The 11,757-nt window shown below is 29.4% G+C and overlaps 1 protein-coding gene across 1 annotated transcript; it reads left to right on the top strand.

Annotated features, from left to right (window-relative positions):
- The first annotated feature begins 4,495 nt into the window (after positions 1-4,495).
- Positions 4,496-9,778, top strand: LOC108322619 (cucumisin). The gene is made up of 11 exons (XM_052879851.1): positions 4,496-4,528; positions 5,377-5,513; positions 5,877-5,965; positions 6,576-6,667; positions 6,755-6,989; positions 7,119-7,638; positions 7,719-7,813; positions 8,163-8,384; positions 8,474-8,585; positions 8,674-8,887; positions 9,117-9,778. The coding sequence occupies exons 2-11, from the start codon at positions 5,427-5,429 to the stop codon at positions 9,638-9,640; spliced, it is 2,190 nt and encodes a 729-aa protein (XP_052735811.1). The 5' UTR covers positions 4,496-4,528; positions 5,377-5,426; the 3' UTR covers positions 9,641-9,778.
- The last annotated feature ends 1,979 nt before the right edge of the window (positions 9,779-11,757 follow it).

Raw genomic sequence — 11,757 nt, 5'->3', positions numbered from 1 at the left:
ACTCAAAGCATTGTTCATGCTCACATAGAGAAGAACAGTGTCAGTGGTGAGAGTAGAGGGAGGTCCTCGTCTATAGCCTTTAATGGCAGAGATAGGCAGGTTGGGGATTTACCTTGCTAGTGTTGGAGAAAGACCAACAGACTATGCGAGTGCAAAGACGACTGTTGGTTCGACAGTTATACAAATCCGGATGAGTCTTATGTGTGGATTTACCTTGTATAGTGTTGGGGAGTGCCAGCAGAACTATGCGAGTGTAAAGATGTGTGAGTTGTGGTTCAATGATCATGCTATAATTGTTCTTTTATATGAATTTATGTATGATACCATGAATTAACTGTGATATTGGTATAACATGCTTTTTATATCTAGCTCACCCTTGCATTGTTTGTGTTGTGTGCTGTTTGGGTATGTTTCTCTGGCGATGATCATCCACTTGGATGGGAGCAGACGTTGTTGAGGAGATCTCTTTGGAGCAAGAGCTGGAGGATACTAAGGTTGCGGAGTAGTTTTCTTAGAGTTTCCCATCTGAACACGTGTAGTGTTCGACTCTTTAAGCTATTTAAGTTTGAATTTCCGTTCTTTTATTTCTGGATGATTGTAATTTTACATTTAATTACACGTCATGATCCGACTGTTCTCTTTATTGGAATGTTGACGTCTTTATTATGTAATAATTGTTATTATATAATCGGGACGTTACATCCAGTATGCCTCAATGCCCGGAACAGGCTAACCTCGTGAGTGTGGTAGGATGGGGAACCCAAGTTTCATAAGCCACCACGAGTGCATAACCCGTCATAGCTCGGTAATCATTCTATGTCCGGACGAGTCAAGTGTCAAGTGCAACAAGTTATGTTTGTGTAGTCTAGTATATTTGTCTCTAATTGCTTATTGTATGTGATTGTATAACATGATTTTTGTATATCTAGCTCACCCTTCTTCTTGTGTTTGTCTATTGTTTGTGTCGTGTTTCTGTTGCAATGATCATCCACTTGGATGTGAGCAGAGGTGGATGAGGTACCCCTGGAGCAGGCTCTGGATGGTGTTGATGTTGCAGCTTAGTTTGTTTAGGATTTCTTAGTTAAGTTATGCTATCTTGAAATACTCTTATGGGTGTTTAAAGTTTTAAATTATAACCATTTTCGGGATGACTGTAATTATTAAGACTTTAGCTGCAAGTTTGACTCCTAACTGTTCTCCTATATTAGAATTGTGGACTACCATAATATATATTTGTTATATTTTTGGGATGTTACATCGATAACTTTACAACATCAATTTTATAAAATTATAAATATTTTTTATATTATAATATTTTAACATTTCTAATATTTGATTTTATAGTGCAATAAAATATATAAATAGATGGAGTTTTTATAATTGATATAAAATGTTACTGTAAATATAATTGGCATAGACAACTTCCCAACATACTTATAAAACTACCACTGTTTTTCTTTTACAAAATAATTTTTAAATAAGTATTGTAAAATGCATTTCTTATTTTACCAATGATGAGTAAAATTAAAAATGTTCAACAAGACAATTTTTTTTTCAAACTGAATTGTTCTTGTTATTTCTTAAAAAGTAAAAATCTAAAACATTCTGTCTATTTTATATTAAATATAGTTAATTAATGGTTCCTTCCGTCTATTTCTAAACTTAATTATTATCATATATATCTTTGCTAAGAAAGTTTGTTTGTATTTTAAATGTTAAGATCCCACGGAATATTATTGTGTTATAAAGTTGTCATATTATTTAATTTTTTCTATTACTGTTATTATAAAATATAGTTTGACAGCAACTTAAAATTAATGAATTTTTTAATAGGGAAAGGATGTATGAAAATGCAGAAAATAAAACACAATTTTCTTATTAATTCTTTCACTATATTTAAAATAAATAAAATGACACTTTTGTGTAATCAAAACAGACAGTTTCTACTAAAATAAATAAAACCATTGGGTACTTAATCATTGTTATACATATAGATGTGATGACAAACATGTTATGTCGAAAAATACATGTTGGTTTTGTTTTTCTTATTGGTTGTATTCCTTTGATAATGGATATGAAGTAGATCTGTGCCTACAAGAATACGACACGAGTCACGGGTGACTATTGCACTTGATGACAAACATTAATGATGATTTGAACCAAAATAAAAATAAACACATGAAAAATATTTGAGCAACAATCAATACATTAATAATTTGTGTAGAAAAAAATATTATATTATGTTCCTGTAGAAAAACAAATTGTATAAATATGTAGTGATTTCTTTTGATGACATTTTAGTATATAGTAAGAGTATATATCATTATTTTTAGGATCAATTATTTGTTTGCCAACATAGATAACCTTTGTATATATAGAATCATTTTATTAGGTTTTGTGGTCAATAAATAAAGGGTTTGTGTAAAATAAAAGTAATCCAAAATGGTCATCCAAATTGATTAGTTTCAAAGAATGTTGAAGTTATGAGCTTTAATAGTTTAGCAAACTTTAATAAAAAATTTGTTCCTAACTTCGCTAGTCTAGTTTCACAACTTAATGAGTTAGTGAAAAAAGATATCTAGTTTCACAACTTAATGAGTTAGTGAAGAAAGATATCACATTTAATTGAGATAAAAATAACAAAAAATCTTTGATCTCCTCAAAGAGAAACTCACTACGACAGACACCAATTGTAATTTTACTAAACTTTTTCAAAACTTTTGAGTTAGAATGTGATGCCTAAGAGAATTGACATATGTGCAGTTTTATTGCAAGAAGGATACCCAATTTCTTATTTTAGTGAAAAACTTCATATTACCTCTTGTAAGTATCCCACTTATGGTAAGGAATTGTATGCTCTAATAAAAATTGTTCAAACTTGGAAACATTACTTTGTTTCAATGAAATTTGTCATTCATAATGACTATGAGTTACACAAATATTTGAAGGGTCAAACACAAATTACAAAACAGACATGTCAAATGATTAAAGTATTTGGAACAACTCAAGAGGAAACATCTTTTAGCTATAATGGGAGCCTAAATTCTTTGATTGAATAACATAGCTCAATTATATTCTTAAAACTCTAATTTTTCTACTATTTATGAAAAATGTTTGCATAAGTCTCAACAAGGTTTATGTGTAAATGATGGATATCTTTTTAAAGAAGAAAAAATTTCTATTCCACCAATTAAAAGAAATTCTTCTAAAAATTATTTTAGCAAAGAGGGCTTCATATATAAAATATGAAAGAAGTACACTTATATTACAATGATGAAACTCCAGTATGGAGTGTAAAAGTTATTTCTTTTTTCTTTAAAGATCTATGAAATTAATTTATGTGCTTAGAAATGAAATGTGAAAAAAGTGGAGCATGATGGCATCCAATGTAGTGGCTATAAAAGGTGAGAAAGAATGTCTCTATATTCACATCATTTCTCACTCAAGACAGATTAACATGTGTGCTATGTCCCTTCTCTATTCCTATTTCTAATACCTTATTCATTTATATTTTTTTCTCCCAATAATTTTCTATTGCTTATTTCTTTGGGTTGTATATTTATAAGAATGCTCTTTTTCCATTCTTTCATACATAAGCTTGTATAACAAGGTTCTCTCTCTATTTCCAATTTATATCTCTTACATTATTGTCTTAAAAGAAACATTGAATTTTCGACTTTTGAATTAATCATGCAATACTACCATGTTTTGATTTATAATTATTTTATTTTAGTTCAATTCTTAATTTATAAAAGAAATTAATTTCACCTTCAATATAAAACTTTAAAATAATAAATTTATAAATACTTTTTTATATGATACATAAAATTTCAAGTGAGACATATATTTCTAAAAAAAAAATTATATAAATGACACTCTATGTCTCATGCACGGTAACACAGAGTGAAGAGTGTGTGGTGTTGGAGACACCAGTTTGATTAAGAGAGAGAATAAAGCTAAGAGCAAAAGTTTGTAGTTAGCTGGATTTTTTTTCCTACCAGTCAAAAAAGCCAAAGATGACGGTATATAGATTACGTTAGGTTAGCATAATCTTACGTCATTTTTGGATAAAAATAGAAAATAATGCATTATTTCTTTATTCAACTATTTGAAATTCAATTTCAAATTAAATTATGATTTATAAAAGAATAAAAATCTTATTTCATAAATTAATTTTACAAAATTAAGCTAGATATAATATATATATATATATATATATATATATTTTAAGTAAAAAGATGTACACTTATAAAAATTATTTTAACAAAGAGGACTTAATATATAAAATATGAAAGAAGTACACTTATATCACAATGATAAAACTCCAATTTCTATTGGAGTGTAAAAGTTTTTTTCTTTTTTCTTTAAAGATCTATGAAATTAATTTTTGTTCTTATAAATTTAAATGTGCAAAAAGTGGAGCATGATGGCATCCAATGTAGTGGCTATAAAAGGTGAGAAAGAGGATCTCTATATTTACATCATTTCTCACTCAAGAAAGATAAACATGTGTGGTCGACTAAGTTGAGTATGTCCCTTCTCTATTCTTATTTCTAATATCTTATTCATTTATAATCTTTTTTTCTTCCAATAATTTTCTATTGCTTCTTTCTTTGGGTTGTATATTTATAAGAATGTTCTTTTTCCATTCTTTCATACATAAGCTTGTATAACAATGTTCTCTCTCTATTTATAAGAATTACTGATATTTTTTTAATTATATAATATTCGTCAACAATCAATAGGAAATGTTTTAGTTTAAATTCAATCCTTACTAGTTCTTCAAGTTAAATAATTGTGAAACAGTACATAATAAGATTCTTTCAATCTTAAAAATATTCGCATTAATTAAATTGCAGTTTTATAATTTTCATCTGAACAAAATCTCATCATATTGCAGACATTTTTTATATTAAAATTTTGGATAATTATTTTTTTCTCAAAATGAACCAAATCATATATAATTACTTTCTCTTAATTTCGGCAAACATTAAGATTAACATCATCCCTAATAATTTTGGTGACTACTTCACTCTTAATACAGTGCAGAAGTTTAGAGAGAGAGAAAGAGACGATTTTCAACTTCAACTTCAACAATTGATAAAAAAGAATCAATAATCTAAAAATAAATAAATAAATGACAAAACCAACTCTTTAGTACATTGCATTTTGCTTATCATTTTGTTATGCATTACTAATGTATATTAAAATTACTTTGTTGTGCAGATTAGTATGATGTTCTTCTTATTAATGTATATGTCTGTATGTTTTCATCTTAACTTTTTGTAATTGTTACTGTTTTTATTCCCAATTATTTATGTACATGACTGTAGGCTTCTATTTACAATTTCCAATTCCAAATTAATTTACTCACAGGTTGAAAGAGGTTGAAAACACATTCATCTTTTTTGTGAAGATTACTAAAGATGAAGACTTTAGGGTTGTCGCATCTTCTCCAAATTCTTACCTGCACTCTGCTACTCACTCCGTCATTTTCTAAAGATGATCGAAAGGTAAATAACATATATACCATATACTTTTCCATACATATACTTCAGCTATATCTTCTAATTGTGTACAATACTTCAGAAGCTCTATCTTTCCATAAATTACTCTTACGTTCTTATCTTTTCATGTATTTTTTAAAACAATTCTAATGATACATTTTTTTTATAAAATAATATTGGAAATCTTTCAAATTAAGAAGAGCTTGGATTATTTTTAAAATAAACAAATTAACCAAAAAATGACTTTATGCAAGGTTGAACATAGTATCGATGTTTAAGCATCCACATGAATTAAACCTAGTAGGACTATTATTTTAAATTTATCTTTATTTCTTTAATTTATCTTGGTCATATTCTAATCTAATACAGATTTACATAGTCTACATGGGTGAATATCCGAAGGGCATGGAACTCACAGAATCACTGCATACTAGTATGGTTCAAAGTGTCATCAGCAGGTCATATATTATTACACAATTCTAGCTCCCAATTTTCATTAGAACATTAATCAAAAATGGCTTCCTATTTTCGTTTCTTATTATATTTCAAATGTTAGCTTTTATATAAATGTTGCTTTGTTTGGAGATAACACTCGATTCATATTTTTTTCGTACATATATAATCATTTCAATATATATGAACCTGTGAGCTCGGATATACAATTTTCAAATAATTAATCATAATTACAAAACAAATTATAATTAGTTATAGAAATGTGTCAAACCAGACATATTTTAAATTCGTAGGCTTTGATTGATTCCACTTCAACTTAGAGAGCAGATGTACACTATTAAGGGGCTTAGTTTAACATTGTTTATTTAATAATATTTCTTTGTTTGCCTGCGTAACATTTACAAATTTAAGTAATCTTCTGACTAATTTTGAAAGATTTTTCAATAGAATGGTCTAAAAGAAGAGCAATTATTTAATTTTATACCTTTTAGATCTAAAAATATGAGTGTTTTAACTAAAATAGAACTCACAATTTTTCTCTCTCTTCCTTTTAACTTTATAACTCATAATTAAAATAACTTAATAAAATTGGAAATGGCATATATCCATATCCAGAAAACTTGCACCAGATACTTTGGTACACAGCTACAAGAGTTTCAATGGATTTGTGGCGAGGCTAACCAAAGAAGAATCAGAAAGAATGAAAGGTAATTTTAACACGATTGTGAGTCCATATATATATGTAACTGTAATTATGATGTATGCATTTTGTGAAAATTTGGAATGTTTGGCAGAAATGGATGATGTGGTTTCTGTTATTCCAAATAGAGTCCACAGTGTCCAAACATCAAGGTCCTGGGACTTTCTTGGCTTCCCTGAAAATGTCCAAAGAACAAAGGTAGAAAGTAACACAATCGTTGGAGTAATCGACAGTGGAATTTGGCCTAATTCCTCAAGCTTCACCGACGAAGGCTTTGGTCCTCCACCACAGAAATGGAAAGGAACATGTCATAACTTCACTTGCAATAAGTAAGTGATGTTTGTTATAACATGCTACAACACATATACCTAAATTAAAGTAATAAAATTTTCAACATAATAATTATTAAAAGATTTGATTTACTTATCATGAATGCTTGCCTCATGATTTGTTTATAGCAAAATCATTGGAGCAAAATATTTTCGTCTTGATGGTGTGTTCGCCCAAGAGGACATCATATCTCCAACTGATAACATTGGTCACGGGTCTCACTGTGCATCAACAGCTGCTGGAAACCCTGTTAGGAATGCAAATTTGTTTGGGCTTGGCTTAGGAACAGCAAGAGGAGGAGTTCCATTAGCACGTATTGCTGTGTATAAAGTTTGTTGGACAAATGGTTGTAGAACTGCTGACATTCTTGCAGGATTTGATGCAGCCATTATGGATGGTGTTGACATTATATCTCTTTCAGTGGGACATAAACACGTCATACAACTGAAATATTTTGAAGATGAATTTGCAATAGGAGCCTTCCATGCAATAAAGAGAGGTATATTAACTTCTCAAGCTGCAGGCAATTCGGGTTCAAAACCTTACACAATGTCAAATCTTGCACCGTGGATAATTTCCGTGGCTGCTTCCACCATAGACAGAAATTTTTTAACCAATCTCCAACTGGGCAATGGCCGAATCTTCCATGTAATTATCCCTTTAATTATTTTACTTATTTTTTAAAATATTAAAAACGTGACATAAAAGATTTTCCTCAACATATGCAGGGAATTTCACTGAATACATTTAGTCCACAGAAGAGTTACCCTTTAATTTATGGGCGAGATGCACCAGCTGCTGGATTTAATAGTTCCACATCGAGGTACCAACACTTTCCAATATCTCATTTTAATGATCTGATTAAATTTCTTTTCTATTAAATTATTGTGGTGTTTTAATTGCATCTATGTATAGTTTAGATAGTCACAAAGTATAGTTTATCCTATTCTTTATACGATCAATCAACTTTATTATTTAGATGGAGAAGACAATATTTGATTTTTGTTAGAAAATTAAGTGATTAAATTGAGCATCTGGAGAGGGAAAATAGAGTTTTATAAATAATTGAAGGAATTAAAAAAAGTAATTTAACCTTATTATTTGGGCAGTTTGTTACTAATCTTTCCCTCTGTTACTATTCAAAAGTCCATTCTAACATTAGCGTTGCTTAGGTTTTGCCGTGAAAATTCTTTGGATGGAGCTTTGGTGAAAGGGAAAATTGTTTTGTGTCATGGCTATACTCCTTCTGCATATGTGGGATTTGCTTCTGGGGCTGCTGGTCTTATATTCAGTAGTACATTGCCTTTAGTTGGGGCAGGTGTATTTGCATTGCCAGCGATTCGCATCACCGCAAGTGATGGGAATTCCGTATCTTCTTATTTAAAGTCAACAAGGTATAAAACTTTTCATCAATCTACAAAGATCATACATAAGTGCTGTATAACTTTTATCAATTTATATATCATGTCATCGATTATTGTAGTAATCCAGCAGCTACCATATTCAAGAGTTACGAAGGAAAAGATTCATCAGCCCCTTACATTGCTCCTTTCTCATCGAGAGGTCCAAATATGGTCACTCCAAACATTCTTAAGGTAACATCATGCTACAAAGTAAAATCAACCCAACCGATTAAAGCTTATTTGCTTATATATATATATAAGTTTTCTGCTGATGTTGTAGCCTGATATAGCAGCTCCAGGAGTTCAAATTCTGGCTGCATGGTCTCCGATTACACCTATTTCTCGCGTTAAAGGAGACAAAAGAGTATCAAATTTCAGTATAATATCTGGAACTTCAATGGCATGCCCTCATGTTACTGCAGCAGCTGCTTACGTCAAATCATTTCATCCCAACTGGTCTCCTGCTGCTATAAAATCCGCGTTGATGACAACTGGTATTTATATAATATAATGTAGTTATCAACCTTTTATAACCCCCTAAAAATGTAGGAAAAATGTATAAACATAAAGAGAAGATATGATAACCTAAAACCTTATGCAGAAACCAGCTTAAAGTACATTTTCTGTTAGGAAAAAAACTAGATTAACTTGAATTGTTTGTGGTAAAACTTAATGGCGAAGTATACATGTTAAGGACCAAATTTGTTCGTTCATTATTTGCAGCTACTCCTATGAATCCTGCACTGAATGTAGATGCTGAATTTTCTTACGGTGCGGGGCAACTCAATCCTTTGAAGGCAGCAAATCCTGGACTAGTTTATGATGCTGGTGAAAATGATTATATTAGTTTTCTGTGTGGACAAGGTTATAATTCATCATCGCTGCAACTAATTACAGGAGATAAGAGCACTTGCACATCAGCAAATAAAGGATCGGTTTTCGACCTTAATCTCCCGTCTTTTGCTCTATCAACCCCTCGCTCAAGCCACAACAATGTCACTTTTAGTAGAACTGTTACAAATGTTGGATCAGCTACATCCAAATATAGGGCCTCGATAACTGCACATCCATCTTCTTTGAAGGTCGAAGTAGTGCCAAATGTTTTGGCCTTCTCATCGTTGGGTGAGAAGCTATCTTTTACCCTTAAGATTGAAGGAAGCATTAATGCAGACTTGGTTTCTTTTTCTTTGATTTGGGATGATGGCACTCTTAAGGCAAGGAGCCCCGTTGTTGTTTATGTTCCATAAATTTTCTGCTACCAGCACTTGTCAGTATAACAAAGAAACAACTTCAATGGCAATGATTTTGTTTCTTTGTAAGGCCACAGAAATAATGATAAAGTGCTATGTAAGCCAGGAATAAAATCAAGATAATAATTTCTCTTATCTAAAGTACTTTCTACAACTCCTTCTGAGTAATTTATGTCATTATTATAATGTATATATATGCATTATCATTGCTTTTTGAAAAGAGATAACAGTTGGTCCTTGTTAGCAATATAAATGTATGAGATAATGGCCAATGTAGTAATCATCAAATAACAAGGTTGTGTTTCTTTTTAGTAGGTTTTGATGCAGGGTTTGGAATGGGGTCTTGTCTTAGATATTCTATGTATGGGAGGTGAGAAAGAAACTGGCATCGATAATTATACCTTCTTTCTACTAAGTTTTCTTGTGTTGAGTTACGTAACAAGTTGAGATATGACAATATCTGAATGCATAAAAAGTCATCTTTGAACTGGTTTGTGATAGAGACAGATTTCATTTTCTTTGTAATTGGTGTTTGGCCTAAGATAAGTTAGTTATAGATGTGTTGGTAGTTCTTATAAGTTACTCACATACAAGAAAATATGAAAATAGTGTTGCCAAAGACCGACCGAAATGACAAAAAACCTCTACTAAGTTATGATTAGCATTGGTTTTGTGTAACGTTGGCATGGACTTTCCATAACACACAGTTAGTGTCACCTAAGACTAGGTTAAGACTCACAATTAGACTTGTCGATTCATCATGACTTATGCATCAGTCTTAATCCATTCTTAAAATAACTCTGTTTAGGAAATTCTCTCAAGTAAAAGTAAAAAAAAGTCACAATCTCCAAAACTTCCTCTCAAATAAATTAAGACTAATTTATTTTTACTACAAGATTTTAATTAAATCTTAAAAACAAAATTATTTATATACACGTATAAAATTATATATTTTATTAGATAATTTAATAAATTATAAATTTACTATATTTAAATTAATATTTTATATCATACTTATTAGATAAAATATATAATATATAATTTAATATAATTCTTGACTATAATTTTATCTATTTCTTAGAGAAAAGAACTTATAGTATTTAACAAAATAGTACATTATGATAAAGTCTAAAATATGACAAAAGAAACATGAAGTATAGCTAAAATGCGAGAATATTATATTAATTTTAATAAAATTTACACTAAATATTTTTTATAATTTATATATATATATATATATTTATTATTAAAGAAAAAAAATCTATTATTCATAAATTCATTATTTTAAATTTTCAAATTGAGATATCTTATTTAGTTTTGATTCAAATTGGATTTTTTGTCTAACAAAATTAAATGACTATTTTATATGCTTTAAAAATATGTTTAGCTAATCAAGAAAAATTAAATCTATTTAGCCAGTTAAGAATTTTAATGTCCTATGTTGCTATGTAATATTTCTATATAAGCAATCAGTCAAGTTTCTTAAAACATCTTAGTTACAAAGTTTATGTTAGTTTGATTAAACTATTTGTATATAGTTTTTTGATAAATTAAAAATATTTAAATTTGTTTCTGTAAGACTCATGAAAAATATTTATAATAGAAAATTTTAGCATTTTATTAGTAATAATAATTTTAATGGATAGAAAAATGTAAATTTTGGATATAAAATTATAGTAATTTTATAAGGAGAGGTTCAAATTTTTGATAACTTATTTAGGAATTTTTTTAAGAAAATGGAATAGTGAATAGTGAATAGAAAAAAAAAGATAAGAATTCCTTAGCAAGGAAAAAATTAGGATAAGAATTCCTTAGCATGGAAGGAATTATGATCAGATTTAATCAAGTGGATGATTAAAATATTATTTTTAAATAATATTAAAATAATAAATAATATTAAAAAATTAATGAATAGTAAAAAAGATTTTACCTATAAATAGCCATGGGATGGAAGGGTATTTTGCACCAAGAGAAGATGAATCAAGTAAGAGCTTGAGAAATAGAGAAGAAAGAGTTAGGGAGAAATTTTTAGTTGCAAGAAGAGTAGAGATTCTGAAGAGTTTTCAAGGAAACAAATTAGGAGCAAGAGAAGTCTGGAATAGAGGTAGGGGAGC

This window comes from Vigna angularis, chromosome 7 (assembly GCF_016808095.1).
Source record: "Vigna angularis cultivar LongXiaoDou No.4 chromosome 7, ASM1680809v1, whole genome shotgun sequence".
NCBI classification, from domain to species: domain Eukaryota; kingdom Viridiplantae; phylum Streptophyta; class Magnoliopsida; order Fabales; family Fabaceae; genus Vigna; species Vigna angularis.
This window is presented reverse-complemented; position numbering and strand designations above follow the sequence as displayed.